General features: G+C 44.4%; 1 protein-coding gene, 2 non-coding genes and 1 pseudogene across 3 annotated transcripts; 2 read left to right on the forward strand and 2 right to left on the reverse strand.

Annotated features, from left to right (window-relative positions):
- The first annotated feature begins 1,254 nt into the window (after positions 1–1,254).
- LOC105912456 (solute carrier family 22 member 7-like) lies at positions 1,255–6,319 on the forward strand. Its single transcript, XM_031579488.1, has 10 exons — positions 1,255–1,743; positions 2,378–2,481; positions 2,579–2,733; positions 2,967–3,135; positions 3,238–3,361; positions 3,609–3,718; positions 4,036–4,250; positions 5,064–5,172; positions 5,553–5,759; positions 6,165–6,319. The coding sequence occupies exons 1-10, from the start codon at positions 1,363–1,365 to the stop codon at positions 6,226–6,228; spliced, it is 1,638 nt and encodes a 545-aa protein (XP_031435348.1). The 5' UTR covers positions 1,255–1,362; the 3' UTR covers positions 6,229–6,319.
- Positions 6,320–18,471: 12,152 nt separating this feature from the next.
- On the reverse strand, positions 18,472–18,568 carry LOC116223349 (annotated as a pseudogene).
- An 806-nt stretch (positions 18,569–19,374) lies between these two features.
- trnae-cuc lies at positions 19,375–19,446 on the forward strand. The gene has a single exon. It is a non-coding gene; the product is annotated as a tRNA-Glu (tRNA).
- Positions 19,447–20,027: 581 nt separating this feature from the next.
- Positions 20,028–20,100, reverse strand: trnaf-gaa. The gene has a single exon. It is a non-coding gene; the product is annotated as a tRNA-Phe (tRNA).
- Positions 20,101–21,412: the final 1,312 nt, after the last annotated feature.

Consider the following 21,412-nt stretch of genomic DNA (forward strand, 5'->3'; position numbering starts at 1 on the left):
GAGGTCAAACTAGGGTTACACCTAGGGTTAGAGGCTTTTGTATGAGAAGTTAGAAGTTAGAAGCCCCGTGTCAAGGGCCACTGAATGTCTGTGAAGTTTTTTCACGGAAACATTGCGGATGATTTGAGGATACTGAGTATTATTAAAGGTTAATCATCAAATCTCAGTCTTTTACCCACAGAATAGCCAGACATAACCTTAATATGTATGTGATAAAACTGCTGTTGAATAATAGTATTTGCAAGGTATTTTGATGTTTGTGTTTATAATAATGTTACCCATGATGGGGCCATGACACGGACACATTTTGTCACTAAATGCATCTTTGTGACTTCAAAGGGCATAACAAATATTTCCATTATTCGTGAAATTCATTTTGTAACTTTTTGTGAGTGTCATTCCCATCCTCTAATGGACAGTATTGTACCATGTTTAGTCCATGGCTTCAATCATCACAGTATGAATTGATCGTGTTATGAATTGATTCGTTTTGTTGCATAAAAAGATTTCTGTCTATGAAATATGCAAATATACATCAGCCTTTATGTGGTATGTCAGAGATACTGTAATTATTCATGTCTACAATATTATGATAAAATATCAGAACTAAAATGTGTTTTGTTCAGTTTAAACGTTTGACTAGCAGAAGGCTAACTGCCTGAAGATAACATTGCAAAGCCTACACTCTGGTTTGAAGTAGCCCAGTATGGACATTTTCTCTGGCTGCAAAGCGTAAGCAGAAAAGACTTACATTGAAAATGTGCAGGTAAGTGCACCAGACACTGCTGTGAATCCTTTATGGAATCTCAATGATCCCAACAGTAACTCATTAACATCTCTGTGTACTATTTACCTCTGGCTTATCCTGCACATAGAAATAAAAACACAAATATATTTTGAGACTAAGTGGACCAAAGCATTCAAGGAAAAGGTACATTTTAAACTTTAATGAAATCAGTCTGTATAGATCATACACCAGTAAAAAGGCTAAAACAGCAACATATCTTTTCCTCTCCTCACACCCTCTGGATGACAAGTTATAATGGTTTACAAAAGTCAAAGATTGGTGAAAAATCCATGAATATTCATTTAATTCTCAACCTTTGGCATATTCAGTCGAAATGGAGTCAAAATGTAGACAGGAAGAAAGAGAGCGGGAGAGAGAGAGAGAGAAAAAAAGAGAGAGATAGAGAAGGAGAGAGAGAGAGGAGAGAGGTGTGTCTTGCACAAGCCAATGTGACGGCAGGGCCACAGTGTCGGATAATGAAGGGGTAGGTTTGGAGGAGCAGTTCTCTGTGAGACACAGGCAGTGTTATAACACATTTGATCTGATGTGGATTACTTATCTAAGTCTTATTCAAGATGAAGTTCGAAGACCTTCTGTCAGACATTGATGGCTTTGGAAGGTTCCAGAAGATGATCCTTTGCCTCAGCTTCTTGGGGCGTTTTACCTTACCGTGCCACTTCCTGATGAACAACTTCATCGCGGGCAACCCGCCCCATCACTGTGACATCAGTGGCCTAGAAACTGGGAGCATCTTTGGGAATTTGACGCAGGAGCAGAGATTGACTGTCAGTATCCCAGCACGTGCAGATGGGACTCGGTCTTCCTGCCTCATGTTCCCAGAGCCCCAGTACCATCTGCTCCTCAACTCCTCCAACAGCACTGAGCCTCCTGCAGAGCCGTGTCAGAATGGATGGGTGTATGACAACAGCACCTTCAAAAGCACACTGGCCTCGGAGGTAAAACACACTGTTTTAACTTAAGAGCCATATTGTCAGTGACGTGTGTATGTCCATGTGGGGACAGAATGAATCACATTGAAGTGAATGATAACTGATACATTGCTAAGGTTTGACGTGGCCTCTCTGCACTCACTGTATATGTATTTGGCCTCACAAAAGCTCAAGGGAAAATGGGGTTGTTCACTTGCAGCTAAACTTGCTCAGGATTTATACTTGTGAACCCTCATGCTGATTGTGCCAAAACACTGCCAATAGGGGGCACTGAAGTAACAAGAACGTTATGTCATCTTTGTGTGTGTTAGAGTGGGATTAAACCCAGGGCTGAATATCTTCATAGGCATAAACATGATTCATGCTGTGTATTTTCAGCCCAGAACCATTGAACCATTTTGGATAACACAACTCTGTTCTCCAACACTTTCTGCCTTTTTGCATGTGTCATAGTAATGTAATAATGTCATTCATCTTGTCATGAAATTTCAGAGTTACGAGGTAGTACTGAATTTATGTATTCAATTACAGCTTTAAACACATTGTATTTCTGTGGTCAAGAGCATCTTTCAAGTCTCCAGTATTAGGTCAACAGGTTACTCACATATGAACATGACTTCTGTCTCTCTCCTTCTCAAAGTGGGATTTGGTGTGTGAGAAGAAAGGGCTGAACAAAGCCACAGCCACCATCTTCTTTGTAGGGGTCATGTTTGGAGCCGTGACCTTTGGTAGCCTGAGTGACAGGTACCTCATGCTTCAAACAATGTCCGTGTCATGACCATGCCACAATTTAAGGTCAAGATATTACCACCATTTTATCTCCACTCTCTCACATGCTCAGGTATGGACGCAAGATAATGCTGCTGGTGTCGTACGTGTCTGGAATGGGCTTTGCGTTGATCAGTGTCTTCTCCACCTCCTACGTCATGTTTGCTGTGCTGAGGTTCCTCACTGGCTTCAGCATTACGGGCATCGTCATCATCAGCTCAGTGCTCAGTGAGAACGCACCTCTTTCTTTTCACCCCCTCTCTCTGCGCTCACGTGATTAAAGCATCTTATGGAAGAGTAAGAGTAAGGGCATGTCCCCTACTATTGCCATTCTCGCTTTAACCTCATGTGATTAAAGAATGATTTTCGTTTTGGTATGTATATGTGTGTGTGTGAGTGGGTGTGTGTATGTGTGTGTGATTTGAGGGCAAGTGAAAGCTTACATTCGTTTCTTCCTGCAGTTGTGGAATGGGTGGATATTGAGAGCAGGAAGTTGGTGGGGGTGATTGACAGCTTGTCATGGACATTTGGAAATATGGCATTGTCCCTGCTTGCATTCTTCATCAGAGACTGGAGGTGGTTGGTCGTGGCAGTCACATCACCGGTAGCCTTAGCCATAATATCCTGGAGGTAACTCATCGTGTCTATTTCGAATTAATCCAAATTCTACATGTAGTATTTCATTTGTCATCGGGTAATGAACTAAATTAATTAGCTGTCATCTCAAAACAGATGGATTCCAGAATCAGCTAGGTGGCTAATAGCAAATGGGCGGCTAGATGAAGCTCATCACTACTTAAGGAAGTGCATTAAGATGAACCACCGGCAGGGAATGGCCTCCTCCATCAAGCCAGAGGTGAGCTGCTGCTGCTGCGGTTCATCTGGGGAGAGTTGATGCAGCGTTACCATCTTAGATCTCCGATCTCTAGGATCTGACAGATACTTTTAACACCGGGAAATTAACAACATGGTCCACTGTCTATGTGTGTGTTTGTGTGTTTGCGTGTGTATGTGTGTGTTATTCAGGACCACATTGTATATATGTTATTAATTCATTAATTTGTTTGTTTAATTGTTTGTTTGTTTGTTCTGTCTCTGTTTAGAATCTGGCTAATATTGTGGTGGCAAATCGAGGGAGCAAGAAATACTCCTATCTAGATCTGATAAGAACCCCCAAGATGAGAAAATTGGCACTCTTTACTGGTCTCACCTGGTATGAGATTCCACCCAGGAAAACCTTGCATTGTATCCCACTCACAGCACACTGTATCTTTTAATACTGACTTCTTAGACTTGTTCCACAAGCACTTGAGGAACAGCTGATATCACATACCACTTGGTCTCTAAATTGTGTTGTTAACTGTATGGAAGTAATTGTACATCTGCTATAAGCAATATTAGCCTTGTAGCTAAATTGCTGAGAGACAAAAAACAACAACTTGATAATTGATCATGGATACAGGAATTATTGATTATATATTAGTTGATCTTCTTAGTGATCATATTTCATTTGTGTTTAATATCTTACAGGTATGGTGTTGCCTCCACCTATTACGGCATCAGTTTTAACATTGCAGGGTTTGGGGTGAATATTTACCTCACACAGTTTATATATGCTGCTGTTGAGTTCCCAGCTAAAGTGGCTGTTTACTACTTTCTGGACAAGATTGGTCGGCGTAAGACAGAGACCGGTGCTCTCTTCCTGGCTGGATTATGTCTTGCTATCACTGTAGTCATCCCAAGAGGTAAATCATTGGACGTTGTGCCAGACACTATTCCAGCCAGTCAACACATCGCCTCAGGAGCATGGAAGGAAGGAGTGTAACTTGATTGGCTGTTGAGCTCAAATAGCCACAAACCTTCTCCTGAATTGAGGACTGTACCTCAATTGAGAATGCATACCGATGCACTTCCTCTCATTTTGCTATAATCATTTTTTTCCCCTCTATGTGCAAAGAGCTCAGTTAGGTGAGTTAGCAGTCCATGTGTGTGTATGTGCACATAACAGTCCATGTGTGTGTATGTGCTCATAGCAGTCCATATGTGTGTGTATGTGCACATAACAAAATGACGTAGCACACTTGGCTATGTATGTGACAACACTCATCTGTAGCCTGTACCTTAAGATATGTATACCGATGTACTTTCTCTCATTTGGCTATAACTTTAATTTACCTAAATTTCCCTCAGGATTAATAAAGTATCCATCTATCTATCTATCTATAATCAGTTAGCAGTCCATGTGTGTGTATGTGCACATAGCAGTCCATGTTCGTGTATGTAACAACTCACCTTTGTGTGTATCCATTTTTCACTGACATGGCTGAGTTTGCCATGTCTGCATGGTACCATGTGTTTCAGTGCTTACCATGATTTTTAAAAGCTGGAGGTAGGGTTAGGGTTAGCACTTGCCCATATTCATCAACATCTCTACCACGGCAAGGATGACTATTAAACCAAATAAAGGGGTATGATGATAAGGTCCTGCTTTGTAGGATAACATACCTGAACTTGAAATCCAGGATAAGGTCATTTGAAATCATCACTCTCCCTTTCAGACCAGCGGCTGCTCAGAACAGTGGTAGCGGTGTTTGGCAAGGGGTTTTCTTCAGCTTCCTTTGCCACACTGGTTCTATACAGCTCTGAGCTCTACCCAACCGTGATCAGGTAAGGGCTGTCAGCGGCCATAGACACTCATAAGAATGCAGCTTTAATTTCGGTATAATGCCTCAAATCTGTTGCCTCAGTGGTCGAGGTTATACAAAGGAAGCCAGCAGGAGAACCCCAGAGTAGAAAACATTGAAATGTTAGAGCAAGTTTTATCTCTGATGTATTTTAGATAATGAGAGGAAATTGAGAGGCAACAGCAACTAGAAAATAGGACAAAAAGAAAGGCATAATACAGCATGTTAATTTAACATTATTTTTCCAGTAATTTCTCATTCATAGTGTGCGTTTATTTAAGCCAGTGGTTTCTTACTCATAGTATATGTTCATTTAAGCCAGTGGTTTCTCACTCATAGTGAGTGTCTTGTGTGTCACGCCAGGCAGAACGGCATGGGCTATAACTCCTGCATGGGCCGTGTGGGCGTGGCGGTGGCTCCTCTGATTCTACTGTTGGATGACGTATGGGAGGGCCTTCCACAGGTCATCCTGTGCTGCATTGCTGTGGGGGTTAGTTTGGTGACTAGTCGACTGCCTGAAACACGTGGCCGCTGCCTGCCAGAGACCATTGAAGACATTGAGGGAACAAGGTAGCTCCTGCCAACTGTAGCAAGTTTCAAATCTAGACTTAAAACCAAACTGTTCTCACATGCTTTTTCTTAAATAATCAAATACACTCTACTTTTCATTTATTCAGTATTTATTTAGGTGTGATTTTAAGTTCCTTTTTTCTATGTTCTGCAATTGTAAAAGTCTTGTACTATATGCATGAACTTGCCTTGTCACCCGCCGATTGATTATTGTTTAACATAAATCTCAGACAATGACACTGATCCAGTGAGGATAGGGAGGAATACAAAATATGAATCTGTTAATGACGAATCCTTATATATCTGTATTCGCCCAATGATAATATGCTGAGAGTGTTTAGTGTTGGTGTGAGCATGAACAGTGCAAGCATCAGGATGTAATGTAGTGTTGTGGTTGAATTATAGGGCGCCTCAAGTGGAATCCCCCATCCTCCCTCAGGAAAATGCAGAGAAAGAAATTGGAGGATAAAAACGGCTGATCAAGGTCACGGTGTTTCAACTTCATGCAACTGAGTTAGTCCTCTAAACAAATGCTAATAAAATTCTTTTCAGTTTTAAAATGGAGTCCTGGTGCTCTTTAGGTAAGCAACTACTTTTCTCGAAGCAGGCACAGAAATACTGGTTTCTGGTGACCTAAAGTTAGTGCTTCACTTGAAGGTGAAAGTGTTTGTCAAGTGGGGAAAAGGTATTTAATAAGCACAAAGCCAGTGTTTATATCCCACAATGACTCTTGTGGCATAAGTACCATAAGCTAGCGTTTGACTTACTATCATTATTCATGTCTTTGCCTTTTGAGGTTTCCCAAAGAAACTTCAATGTAGCTGTCAACTTCACAATAGGCCATTTATCCATCAGAAAAAAGCAACAAGTGATAAATAATGAATAACAGAAGGATGAAAAACATGGAAATATGACAAAGAAGCTACTCCATGAGTTGGAATGGATGTGAATTGCGGTCCAGTCGGACTGGAGGGAAATGTGAAGCAGCCTAACACGTTCTGACTTTTCCTACACAGCATCGCAAAACTGATATTCTCTCGGCTTCAAAACAAATGAACCACTTCTAATGTGAGACCTTTTAACGTTACAAAGTCTGTGTCAGACAAGAGGTTAAGAATAATTGTGCTTGAGACAAGCCAGTGTCATCTCAGGACATTTCTTCAGATTCCTTTATGTTTCCTATTTTTGGTTCATTTAAAAAAAAATAACGAAGTGATAATTAAGTATTAATGAACTCTCTGGCCCTAACTTGCCCTAACTCTGGCCATTGCAACGCTCCCAGACTTTAGAGTAGTGAAAAATGTGAGCCACTGACTGTGTGTGTCTGATTGAGGCTGCTTGACACTGAGGCTACGTGACATTGAGGCTGTGCCAGTTCTCAGGGGTCAGCGTGAGAGCTGGGGAAGGACCAGCAGGGAGGCGAGCGAGAGGAAAACAGGGAACAGGTGCCAGAGCAGCGGAGATGGCCGACGGAGTAAGCAGACAGAACAACATCCACTAGCTCTCACTGCAGAGGGGAGAATTAAAGGTGCAGTCCGAGATTCCAATACAAATTTAGCAAATTGCCCTGTGGTCCTCCAGCTGTTTTGCTCTGTGTGTGTGTACCAGGGTTATTACAGTTAACGGAAACTAAAACTCAAAAGAACAGTGAAAAAAATGATTTCGTTAACTAAATAAAAAAATATATTACAGTTTTCAAAACATGAAAACTAGGTCAAATCAGCCTTTTCGTTTTCACCCTCGATTTGCACTGTGGTTGCTATACCACTTTGCACTGTTCTGTTTGACTTCTTAAGAGACACTGGCCTAACAAAAAAGGACCTAGAATGAAGGAAATAAATCCTATTTGATGTCATTCATTCTTTTGACCTACCTTTATCAGCATCTAGGAATCAAGGCTTCCCTTATTATACCAAAAAAACATTAAAATTAAATAAAACTCAACCAAAACTAATTTATTCCCCAAAATGAAAATAATAATAAAACTACTTATGAACTTGTAAAACTAACTAAAACAAAAATAAAAACAAATGAAAATGTGAAAACTATAAAAACTATATCCAGTCCAGGCTCTGTAACTGTTCTGTGTGCGCACTCAAAACAACTCCAGTGTTCATATCCAGTCCAGGCTGTCAATGGGAAACAAACAATGGGGCTTAGATGTGGCCATACACTATTCTAGCCAATCAACAAGTTGCCTCAGTAGCTTGGAAGGGAGGGGTGTAATTTGATTGGCTGTTGACCTCAAATATCAACCACATTTCACCATAATCTCAGAAAGTGAATTTACGTATGTATTTCCTTTCAAGATGAAGTTCGAAGACCTGTATTTGGATATAAATGTCTTTGAAAAGTGCCAGAAGATGATCCTTAACCATACGTATATTGCCGCTTCATATCGTGGGCGTCCTACTCCATCTGTGACATCACTGGGCTGGATGCTGAGGGTGTCTTTGGGAATCTGTCTCTGGAGAACAGTTTGACTGTCAGTATCCCAGCTCAGGCAGATGGGACTCCGTCTTCCTGCCTCAGGTCCCAGAGCCCCAGTACCACCTGCTCCTCAACTCCTGAGCCTCATGCAGAGCCCCAGTACCACCTGCTCCTCAACTCCTGAGCCTCCTGCAGAGCCCCAGTACCACCTGCTCCTCAACTCCTGAGCCTCCTGCAGAGCCCCAGTACCACCTGCTCCTCATCTCCTGAGCCTCATGCAGAGCCCCAGTCATTATACTCCTGCTGACACCTAGGGTTGGAAGGTTTTGTCTGAGAAGTTATTAGTTTTAATGAATGCCCCGTGTCAAGGGCCACTACAAGTTTTATTCACAGAAACATTGCAGATTATTTGACGATACTGAGTGACTACTAAAGTTTAGTGCATGGCTTGAATCATCATGGTGTGACTTGATTTTGTTATGAAGATTTGTTGTATAAAAAGATTTCTGTCTATGAATTTTACATTAACCCTTCGTGTGGTATGTCAGAGACACGGTAATTACCCGCCTTTTCCAGACTTTTAACCGCACCATATATAAACTGCAGTACTGTATTTTATTATTTTATAAAACAAATCTGTGCACCCGTGTATTAACCACAGTTTATTTAACGTTACGTCATTGAGTCACGTTAAACTAAAGGCCATGTAGCTGTGGCGGGAGTGCTACTAGCCATTTAACAATTGTATGAGGTAGAGATGGGCATTTCAAGGAAAAATACTCTTTCAGAATCAATGTATTAACCATAGCACACCAATTTTAGCTTGCAGCGGAATTATGGCTTGTATCTAAAGACTTACGGTGGGTGTCCACGGCACAAATTACATGCGTTAAATCGCATGCGTAAAGTCGCCTGGGGGGCGTGGACAGAAAAATCACTGGCTGTAGCAAAGTTCAAGAAGCAAGTTCAGGTGCAGTGCTGCGCTAATGTAGCACATTAGCTTGTGAACTCCCCAAAAAATAATGATAGATGTTGCGGCAGTCAGTCATGGGCTGATTCATTTGATTCATAATTTGTTAATTTATTCTATCTAATTCATATATATCAGCCAGTTAAATCACGAAAACGTTGTATGTAACTTATTTAGCAGCTAACTAGCTGTGTTTCCAATGGATTTTCAGTTAAAGTGTTAGCGGCAAGCTAACAGTAATAGTCGAGAGCTTCAGTTCAAGACCTACAATATTCTGTTTGACCTCACAGCATTCGTGTAGCATATAAACAACAAACCGAGTCGATTAGACATATAAAAAGTCGTGTAGATAACCTTTATTCACATAAAATATTTCCCAGTAACAGAGTCCCGGGACTCCGCCATCTTGTTTCGATATTTTTGATTACTCCAAATCACACACACGCCGAACTGATTGGCTCTCAGCATGCAGCAAATCGCTCTTATTTGCATAAAGTTAAAGAATGGCCAACTATCTGCAGGCAGCAAACATGATTTTTTCCTCAGTATGCAGCAAATCGCATCCATTCTATCCCAATGAGAGCAGCACGATAACGCGTGCCGTGGACACCCACCGTAAGACTCATCAATAATTTGTCCGCATAATCTGTAGTATGCCGTTCATTGCACTTCACGTGAGCAACACAAATACTGACTTTTATTTGTCTTTATGTTTTGAATTTTAGGGTGGCCCAGGTAGAATCCCCTGACGTCTCCCTAAAAACATGAAGACAAAGTGAATGGTGATATAGCGTATATACCTCGACATATCCCTGAAAAATGAAGAGAATGAAAATAAAAATGAATCTATTTATATGTTCTACTTAATATCAGTTTGCAACAGTGGCGTATCTAGCCCTATTTTGGGGGGACTGGAGCCCCCCCAAAAGTTTTCTTAGCCCCCCCAAAAATATATATTTGTTTTTATTTTGAGATCGCCAAATTCACACCTAACAACCGATTTAGTGAACTTATTTTGTTTAATTTTTAGAGTTAGAAATAAAATAGTCTCGACTAGCACTGGAACTCCGCCTGTTTGAGACTGTGGCGGCATGCGCACGGCTCTGTTTGGCCGTGGAGCATGCAGACAGACGGTGATAACGTCTAGTTAACAGACTTGGAGCGACTGTCCGACCCAAGCTGGCAAAAGCTGCCATAATCAGCTGCTGGATATAAAGGTATAGCACATGAAGTTTAGTAGAAGAATAGTAAAATAAACGAAAATCATTACAAATCATCACAAGTTAATTATAGATGTCGTGGTTCTCTTTTATCATGCCGGTTCAATGATCCTGTGGGTATGCTACCCTACTCAGTAGCTCCGCCAGCTATAACTAGCTAGTGAACTCTAGCCTACAATGTTAACCTACTTACTTGAGCTGCAAATCCCTACCATGCTACAGTATAATTAGCACCTATCTCAGCAGATGTCTTCAATATGTTTATTGTTGTGCCATATTTTAAATCTAAATTTGTTAATTTATCTTCCTAAAACCCACTAGAGGACATTATTTAAAAGGATATTTTCAAAAATGTCTTAAGGGGGAGCATGCCGCCAGACCCCCCTAGTTTTGCTGGGTCACAGGAAAAATAATAGGTTTTATCTAGGGGCTTAGCCCCCCCAAAAGTGGGAACCTAGATTCGCCCCTGGTTTGCAAACTCAAATATGAAAATGAACCGGCTTAAACAGTTCAGCCTTTTTAGTATACCTATTCTGACAGGCACTGATGCATTTAATTGTAGTTTTGGCAACACACTATGTAATATTTATACTATAATAAAATGTAGCAATTTGGGTCTAAGTGCACCAGACACTACTAGGTGTTATTTCCTGCATCACCTGTATAAGCTACAGTATGTCTACAAAACCACCAGTTACAAATGATGACTGTTAATCGTTTATGAAATGTCAAGCAATAAACAGTAACTCATAAAACATTCCTCTTTACTCTTTACCTCTGGCTAATCCCGTACATAGAAATAAAAACTCCTGTGTTTCTGACTCAAACCAAACTAATCCTAATCTGAAATCTGAAATTGACATCTACACACTGTGAGACTGAGTGGACCAAAGCATTCAAGGAAAGGGCACATTTTAAACTTCAATCAAATCAGTCTGGATAGATACATACATCAGCAGAAAGGCTAAACACTTGTTATATCTCTTCCCCGCCTCACAGTGTCTGGATGAGAAGTTATAATGGTTTACAAAAGTCAAAGATTGGTGAAAATTCATGAACATTCATTTCATTCTCAACCTTTGGAATGATCAATGTCTTGGACAATGTCGTGAGCCTAAATGTACTATGATATTTAAACAAGGAGAAAGAGAGAGGGAGAGAGAGAAAGAGAGAGGGAGAAAGAGGTGTGTCTTGCACAAGCCAATGTGAAGACAGACAGAAGTAGAGTGAGACAGTGCCACTATGTCAGATAATGAAGGGGTAGGTTTGAGGGAGAGGTTTTCTCTGAGACACAGGCAATGTTATTACACATTTGATTTGTGGAGTTATCTAAATCTTATTCAAGATTATGTTTGAAGACCTTCTGTCAGAGATTGATGGCTTTGGAAGGTTCCAGAAGATGATCCTTTGCCTCAGATTCTTGGGGGTGTTTTACCTTACCGTGCCACTTCCTGATGAACAACTTCATCGCGGGCAACCCACCCCACCACTGTGACATCAGTGGCCTGGAAACTGAGAGCATCTTTGGGGATTTGATGCAGGAGCAGAGACTGACTGTCAGTATGGGGACACGTCAAGAAATGCAGAATGAATCACACTAAAATGATTGATAACTGATACATTGCTAAGGTTGCCTCTCTGCACTCACTTTATATGTATGTGGCCTCACCAAAGCTGAAGGGAAAATGGGGTTGTTCACTTGCAACTAAACTTGTTCAGGATTTATACTGGTCACCCTTCTGCCAATAGAGGGCACTGAAGTAACATGAAAGTTATGTCATCTTTGTATGTTTTTTTGTCAGATAAAGCACAGGCCTGAATATCTTCATAGGGAAAAACATAGTCCCTTTTTTGCTTAAAGGTGTGAAGTTACCAATATGCTCATACTATTTTTTCTATTTTGGCCTGTAACACTTCAAACACTTAATGGCTCATCTACAGTCTTAGTCAGGACCTAACAAGGCTATCCAATGACGTTCCTGCCTTTTTTGCTTAAAGGTGTGAAGTTACCAAATGCTCATACAATTTTTTTCTATTTTGGCCTGTAACACTTCAAACACTTAATGGCTCATCTACAGTCTTAGTCAGGACCTAACAAGGCTATCCAATGACGTTCCTGCCTTTTTTGCTTTACCGGTCGAAGTTACAAATATGCTCATATTTTTTTTTCTATTTTGGCCTGTAACACTTCAAACACCTAATGAATCATTTACAGTCTTAGTCAGGACCTAACAAAACTATCCAATGACGTCCCTGCCTTTTTTGCTTAACCGGTCGAAGTTACCAATATGCTCATACTATTTTTTTCTATTTTGGCCTGTAACACTTCAAACACTTAATGGCTCATCTACAGTCTTAGTCAGGACCTAACAAGGCTAGCCAATTACTTTCCTGCCTTTTTTGCTTAACCGGTCGAAGTTACCAATATGCTCATACTATTTTTTTCTATTTTGGCCTGTAACACTTCAAACACTTAATGGCTCATCTACAGTCTTAGTCAGGACCTAACAAGTCTAGCCAATGACTTTCCTGCCTTTTTTGCTTAAAGGTGTGAAGTTACCAATATGCTCATACTGTCACGAATTCCCCTGAATTCCCCTAGTTTGTTTTCATCTGGGTTGTGTGCATGTGTTATCATCTCCTGTCATTACAGATCCGGCTACGCCCACATGCTCGGCAATCTCCTCATCTCTCTCACCTGTTAATCTCCGCCCATCTCTGCACCTGCAGCTCATCTCCGCATTAGGGGCTGTGTATTTATACCTGCCCGCTATCATCTGTTCTTTGCCAGATTGTCTTGTGTGTTTTGCCAAGCTCTCCCGCGATTTGTATGTTAACCAGAAGCCTGATTACCCTGTGTTTAGACCTTGGACTGTACCTCGGATTCCGTTTTCTCTGCCTGCTCCTCGTCTGACTTGTCTGCCTGTATTATCTGATCTCCCGGTTCTGACCCTGCCTGCCTGCCCACCGATTACGGATTACCCTGCCTGCTCCTTGTCGGATGGTTTGCTGTACGGACGGATCTCCCGGTTTTGACCCCGCCTGCCTGCACACCGATTACGGATTACCCTGCCTGCTCCTTGTCGGATGGTTTGCTGTACGGACGGATCTCCCGGTTTTGACTCTGCCTGCCTGTTCCCCGGATTACTCTGCCTGCTTCCCTGTAGTATTACTGAGACACTGGGCTGATGACCAGGGTTTGACTCTGTTGTGTTATAACCAAGTAAAGAAACGCAAAACTACTTTCTGTGTCTGTCGTGCTTTTGGGTTCCTATTGTGTCTGTACCTGAAAACGTTACAGTACAATCTGGCCAAAATGAACCCAGCCGACAAAGAAGCACTTAGAGAGGAGTTGAGAGCCCAGGCTAGTGCTGTACAACAACATGGCGAACAACTTACCTCCATAAGTGGGGCCTTGCAGGAGATGTCGGATCGCCACACTAGGGGCATGACCGCCGTTCAGGGGCAGCTTCAGAGGCTGTCAGATCCAGGAGTGGGTCATGCATCACACGCCAGCTCCGCGCCTCGGAATCCTTCTGATGCACGCCTGCCTCCTCCAGAGCGTTACTCCGGTGCTCCTCACTCATGTCGGGCATTCCTCGTCCAGTGTGAACTCGCCTTCGACCTCCAGCCTTCCGCCTTTCCCACAGAGAAGTCCCGGGTTGCGTACATCATCTCGCTGCTCACGGGTAAGGCAAGAGATTGGGGAACTGCTGAGTGGGAGAAGAGAGCTTTCTCCTGCACTTCAGTTGTGTTGTTCTCCGCTGAACTCAAAAAAGTTTTTGATCCTCTGTTGATTTTCTCCTCTGCAGATGAACATGTCGAACATGTCGGGTAATCATCATGAAACACTCTCTTTTCATTTAATTCATGCACCTCATCAACCTGTTATTTTAGGATATCCTTGGCTTAAGAGGCACAATCCTCACATTGATTGGGCATCAGGAACCATCATGCAGTGGAGTACCCATTGTCATGCTGTGTGTCTAAGATCGGCTCTGTCACCTGCTTTTTCACCCACTTTTTCTGAGTTTCCAGATCTTTCCGGGGTTCCTAAGGAGTATATGGACATTAAGGAGGTCTTTAACAAGGCTCGTGCCACCTCTTTACCGCCGCACCGCCCATATGACTGTGCCATTGACCTTCTCCCGGCTTCGTCTCCTCCTAGAGGCAGACTCTTCTCCCTTTCTGCTCCAGAGACCAAGACCATGGAGAAGTATATTAACGACTCCTTGGCGGCAGGACTTATTCGGCCATCATCATCTCCAGCGGGGGCAGGATTTTTCTTTGTGGAGAAGAAGGATAAGAGCTTACGACCGTGTATTGATTACAGAGGACTCAATGACATTACGGTAAAGAACCGGTATCCTCTCCCACTGATCGCCTCTGCTTTCGAGCTGCTACAAGGGGTAACCATTTTTTCCAAACTCGACCTTCGCAACGTTTACCATCTGGTACAAATCAGGAAGGGGGATGAATGGAAGACAGCGTTTAATACTCCTAGCGGCCACTATGAGTACTTAGTCATGCCTTTTGGTCTTACCAATGCACCTGCAGTATTCCAGGGGTTGGTTAATGATGTTCTCCGGGACCTGCTGAATATATGCGTGTTTGTGTATCTTGATGATATTTAGATTTTTTCCCGATCTGAACAGGAGCATGTGGTGCACGTACGTCAGGTTCTCCAGAGGCTCTTGGAGAACCAGCTTTTTGTCAAACCGGAGAAATGTGACTTCCACACCACGGAAATAGCCTTCCTGGGCTTTATAGTAATATCCGGATGGATCCGGCGAAGACCAAGGCAGTTACTGACTGGCCTACCCCTTCCACACGGAAGGAGCTGCAGCGCTTTCTGGGGTTTTCGAACTTCTATAGAAGGTTCATCCGGAACTATAGTTCAGGGGCAGCTCCCCTCACTGCGCTCACCTCCCAGAGTGTGCCCTACCGGTGGTCCTCCACGGCTGAGAAGGCTTTTTGTGAGTTAAAATCACGTTTCACCTCTGCTCCTATTCTGATCTTTCCAGATCCCTCTCGCCAGTTCATTGTGGAGGTGGATGCTTCAGACACCGGTGTAGGGGGAATTCTTTCTCAGCGGTCGGCTGAGGACCAGAAGGTTCACCCGTGTGCTTTTTTTTCTCGGAAACTGTCTCCAGCAGAGAAAAATTATGACGTTGGAAACCGGGAGCTGTTGGCTGTGAAGCTGGCTTTGGAGGAGTGGAGACACTGGTTGGAAGGGGCGGAGGAGCCATTTGTGGTCTGGACTGATCACAAAAACTTAGAGTACATCAGGTCGGCCAAGCGGCTCAACGCTCGTCAAGCTAGATGGGCTCTTTTCTTTAACCGGTTTGCGTTTTCTCTTTCCTACAGACCAGGATCTAAGAACGGCAAGCCTGATGCTCTTTCGCGTCAGTTCCAGTCAGAAGCCTCTCCCTCCCACCCCGAAGGTATCCTTCCTGCGGCATGTGTGATTGGTGCGGTTACCTGGGAGGTGGAGGACAGGGTAAAACGCTCCAATGCCGAACACCCTGCTCCCAGTGCTTGTCCGAATAACCGCCTGTTTGTCTCTGATGATCTTCGCTCTCAGGTTCTCCAGTGGGGTCACTCTTCCCGCCTGGCTTGTCATCCTGGGGTGAGACGCACCCTAGCACTACTGCGGCAACGCTTCTGGTGGGCTACGATGGAGAGGGACACCAAGGGATTCGTCGCTGCCTGCCAGATTTGCTCTCAACATAAGAGCACTCACCAAGCGCCTTCAGGTCTACTTCATCCTCTGCCAGTTCCTCGTCGTCCCTGGTCTCACATCTCCCTGGATTTCGTCACCGGTCTACCACCCTCTGACGGTAACACAGTCACACTCACAGTCAGTGATCGCTTTTCTAAGACGGCACAACTTATCGCATTACCCAAGTTACCCACTGCCAAAGAAACTGCTGAGATTATGTTGCACCATGTTTTCCGGTTGCACTGCCTTCCCAGTGATGTGGTCTCCGACCGGGGGCCTCAATTCACCTCTCATTTCTGGTCAGAGTTTTGCAGTTTGTTGGGGGCCACGGTCAGCCTGTCATCTGGGTTTCATCCCCAATCCAATGGTCAGGCGGAGCGTATGAACCAGGAGATGGAGACAGCACTACGATGTCTCGCCTCCCGCAATCCGTCTTCTTGGTCGAAGCAACTCCTGTGGATCGAGTACGCCCATAACACCCTTCCCAGTTCGGCTACTGGTCTCTCTCCCTTCCAATGCTCACAGGGTTACCAACCACCGCTCTTCCCTGAGCAGGAGCGTGAGGCCAGCGTCCCCTCGATCCAGGCGTTTGTCCAGCGGTGTCGACGCACTTGGAAGCAGGCCCGCTCTACTCTTCTGCGCTCCTCCGACCGCTATCAACGGTCCGCCAATCGTCGTCGTATCCCTGCACCCCGTTACACCCCGGGGCAGCGGGTATGGTTATCCACACGGGATCTTCCTCTCAGAGTGGAGTCCAAGAAGTTGGCTCCCCATTACGTGGGTCCTTTCCCCATCTCTAGAGTCATCAACCCTGCAGCAGTTCGCCTCCGTCTGCCAAGATCTATGAGAGTTCACCCCACTTTTCATGTTTCCAAGGTTAAACCTGTTAATGAAAGTCTGCTTCAACCCCCCTCCAGAGCCCCACCACCTCCCCGACTCATAGACGGAGCACCCGCCTACACGGTTCATCGCCTCCTCAAGTCCCGACGACGTGGTAGGGGAATACAATATCTGGTGGACTGGGAGGGTTATGGACCTGAGGAACGCGCATGGGTTCCCAGTCGCTGGATTCTGGATCCACCCCTAACCCTAACCCTAACCCTAACTCTAGATTTGCGTGTCATCCTTGCGCTTCCTGTTTCACGTTCATCTCTATACCTCTGTCTCATCTGTCTCATCTGTGAACTTCCTGTCCAGCGGAACATTCAGCTCTGCTGTGATTGGCTAGAGCGTCTCTATACCTCTGTCTCATCTGTCTCATCTGTGAACTTCCTGTCCAGCGGAACATTCATCTCTGCTGTGATTGGCTGCCTAGAGCCACATCCTCCCACTCTCATTCACAGCGATCAACTTCCGCAATTAGAGAGTTTTCTGACACCCACTCCTGCATCTCAACAGGGAGGCTTTTCCTCCAGCTCCTGGGGATTAGCAAATTCTTCAAAATATAGTGTGTTACTAGACATGCTATTAACTACCAGACTCACAAACAGTTTTTACCCCCAGGCTGTTAGGCTTCTGAATCAGCAACACTGAACAGTCTCCATCACCTTGTACTTCACACCCATACAAATACACTTGCTACATATATATATAAGCACATATTTTTTATCTTATTTATTTTAATATTCCCCACCCTGGAAACTGCCCTTCTTGTATTTCAAACTGTTGTTACTTGTTATATGTTATATGTTATAGTGTTATATGTTATTTTGGTATATGTTAGTTTTGTTACCTTTTGTATGCCGTCTACTGCATAAATGTTGGCTGCCAAGTCGTAAGAATTTCGCTGCGCTGAAGAAATTTGGTGTATGCGATAATAAACACTTTGACTTGACTTGAGGAGAACGAAGGAGACGCGGGGGTGCAGGAGGAGTGGAGGTGCAGAGGAGTGGGCGATACCGGGGCCCACTGCACCCCAGACAGCAGAAGAGCCCCTGTCTGAAAGGAGGAAGAAATGAAGACAAGAGACATTTTTTATGTATACTTTTATTTTTAATTTTCATTTATTTTATTACATTTGTGTGTTTTAATGAATAAAAGGTTGTTGGGTTACCAAAAAGTATGACTTCCTTGTTCTTTCTTTCCCGATTCACAGCGTGTTTGTCTAGCCGGGTGCCTGCCTTTGTTTTGAATTTTAAAGTAGCCATGTGCCTGTGTGCCGGAAACAACAGAGATTCCGCTATTGGTCTCATCTCTGTCTCATCTACAGGTGTGACGTTCCATTTTAACCACAAACGTTCAGGAAACATAGATAGACGCGTTCTGCAGAGCTGATTTTTCACATACTTTTCCAATTGGGTCTCCCCTTCAAAAGCAACACAATTTTTCTGGGGTTTCGAGATTCAAAACCACCACATCAGCGCAGGCTTCGAAACCGAGAAGAACGTGCACCATCCTGAAGGAAGGGGCCATGCTAATCTTCTCTGTATCGTTCCAATTTTAGTAGGTGTGCTGCCGTAGCAAGCACAAAGGGTACCTCCCTCCCCAAGGTATATGAATCCCCGCCCCTGACAAAGCCCTGTCGGCCAGGGTGGTTGCTGTAAGCAAGCGAGCCCTGTTCATCCCCTGCAAATAAATGGGCAAATGCTCTGCCAGACGCGAAGCATGTTTTATGTGCACCTTTAGGACACCTAGACAGACTCCTTCCAAAACTGCCAAATGCATTTTAAGCTCATCATTTTTTACACAAGCAATGCCCTGGAGGTCAGAAGGGGTGGAGCATTCCCTGGGACTTGGGAGTGGCTGGTCTTGCCTGACATGGGTGGGAAATTTGACAAAGTGGAGGAAAGACTCATGGCTGGAAGCAGCCTCTTCCTCTTTAGTATAGTGGTGAGTATCATTCCACTCCAAAGGGCCTGAAACAATATAGACTCACCACAGTCTAGGTCTGGATATCCATAACTCCGGAACCCAAGCACCTACATTTGAAACTTTCGGCAGTTGTGAAGGGGCTCTGGCCGTGCCCGCACACCAAATCACACGCCGCTGGGACCTTCCGGGCGGAAGTTATTCAAGAAAAACCACTTCCGGATGTCAGTTACTACAACTTCCGGTGGTCGTACAAAGGCCAACTTGGTACCGTTGGATGCGGAATGGCAGATAATACCCACAAAGGATTTGGTTTCAAGTGTCTAGGACCTTCCTATTTAGAGTTATTCCTAACCCTAATCCTAAAGCTAATCCTAGGTTTTAAAGACGTGCTGATCTGCCTTTGCGACCACTCAAAAACATCAGCTGTAGTCTTCCGCTCTTCCAAAGAACTGTCCCCATCTCTCCCTGGTAGTCTAGTGGTTAGGATTCGGCGCTCTCACCGCCGCAGCCCGGGTTCGATTCCCGGTCAGGGAAGCAGTTTTTTTTGGCCACCATTGGCCTTAACACGCCGAGAAAGACCGGCAAAAAGCAACTCTTCCTTCGAGCCGGAGTCGAACAAGCGACCTAAGGATGTCTGTTTATTCAACTACAGTCCTCCGCTCTACGAACTGAGCTACCGAAGGTCATGACGCAGGTCGGGCCACGGGACGAGGTGAAAAGTGGACGAAGTGGACGTCTATGAGAAACAGGGAAAAGATACGTCCGAGTAGCTGTAGGAGCGTAAAAAAAGTAGCCAGAACTGGGTTCTGTGGCGCAATGGATAGGGCATTGGACTTCTAGTGAGCAATGGAAAAAAGCCATTCAAAGGTTGTGAGTTCGAGTCCCACCAGAATCGTGTGTTTTTAAGGATGCTGACGTACAGCGTGGTGCCAAGACGTTCTGCTGTGCCCTTCCCACGACCCAAAAAGGGTTTTTATTCTTGCACCTCATACAGTGAGCAAAACCTGCAACAAATGAGGCCTATCGCGGTGGGGCGATGTCTCTTGCTTTGAGGATATCCTGACTGTCTCCTTGCAAATGCGCCAAGTTAAACTGGAGCCGAACTCTTAAAGAACTGCCGAAACCCAGGATCGAACCAGGGACCTTTAGATCTTCAGTCTAACACTCTCCCAACTGAGCTTTTTCGGCGACCGGAATCAGCCTTTGGTCCAGAGAGTCGAGCTCGAAAAAGCCACCCCCCTGGCTCTTCGTCAGATACTTGGATGACCTTCCGGTTGCAAACACAGCCTCGTTAGCGTTACTTGGAGCAGGACCGCTCGGGTCTCGTCGGCCAATCCTCGCCTTTCAAATCCATTCTCAGTATCCAATCCAGCCGCGGAACGAGAATGGACCTAGGCCAATAGCGGCGCTTCTCTTCATACTCGAGAACTTGGCTTGAACTTGTGTGACGTTACGTTGCCAAGTTACGCAGACGCAAGCTCCTCAAGATGGCTGAAGCTACGACAACTCGTCAAAGTCAAAGTAAGTAAGTAAGTAACCATGACATGTTTTTATTTTTCTCTTAGACGGACACACGTTTCATTTCCATATTGTATTGATTGACAAGCCTAACTAACGTTAACGCTTTCACTAAAGATACGTGCACCGATGTAAGGGTTACATTATGAACTAGATTATGCTACGTCTTATAACTACAACATTGTTATGAATGGAAACAGCCATGTGTAACTACTATAATGTTACTCTGAGCTGAAACAGCCAAACGGCCGAGTATTGGCAGTGATTAAAGTAGTTGTTGAAAGCTTGTATCAGTAAGCTAACCATCCAGTTAGCTTGCTATCTGTGTATGACGCCTGACCAGCGGTGTTAAGCGTCGTTTCTCGTATATCATACAACTACTGTAACTGATCATGCATAATATGATTGCTATTGATAACGAAAACGGTACAGGAGTGTATGTTTATGTGCTGCAGTGTCTCAGTGTATTGTTCAAAGCATGCTCACATTCAGTGTTTACTTGTTGACTACTGTACCTGTACTGTACCTGTACTGTACACCAGTGGTGTTAAGCGTCGTTTCTCGTATATCATACAACTACTGTAACTGATCATGTGGCCGCTGCGTGAGTGAGGGGGCGAGTAAGCTGCAGACCAGGTACACCTGGCACTTCATGAGGAGGCGGGCTGTCGGCGGCACCACCACCGATGCTCTACCACACCTTCATGGGCTGCCTGTCTGCATGCACCTTTGAGTGGGATGCAGGGGACCTCGCTCTGTTGCGGCAGATGTTGAGGGAGCAGCTCAGGCAGGAAGGGGTGCTAGCCCTTACTGATCTTCTGGTGGACAGGAGAATAAGTAGGAGGGAGTTGAGCCAGTACTGCTGCAGGAGGACATGCGGCGTGGAGGCCGCCATCAGCCTTATTGAGGGGCTGCTGCAGGAACTGGTGGGTGGGGAACCTGACTGCTGCTGCCTCCAAGCTCCTCCCTGACTGCTTCCACC

Source organism: Clupea harengus, chromosome 13 (assembly GCF_900700415.2).
Source record: "Clupea harengus chromosome 13, Ch_v2.0.2, whole genome shotgun sequence".
Classification (NCBI taxonomy): domain Eukaryota; kingdom Metazoa; phylum Chordata; class Actinopteri; order Clupeiformes; family Clupeidae; genus Clupea; species Clupea harengus.

Coding starts and splice junctions, on each gene's coding strand:
- LOC105912456 (XM_031579488.1), top strand. CDS start 1,363: ATGAAGTTCGAAGACCTTCTGTCAGACATTGATGGCTTTGGAAGGTTC. Junction 3,136..3,237: donor TTAGCCATAATATCCTGGAG/GTAACTCATCGT, acceptor ATCTCAAAACAG/ATGGATTCCAGAATCAGCTA. Junction 5,173..5,552: donor CTCTACCCAACCGTGATCAG/GTAAGGGCTGTC, acceptor GTGTCACGCCAG/GCAGAACGGCATGGGCTATA.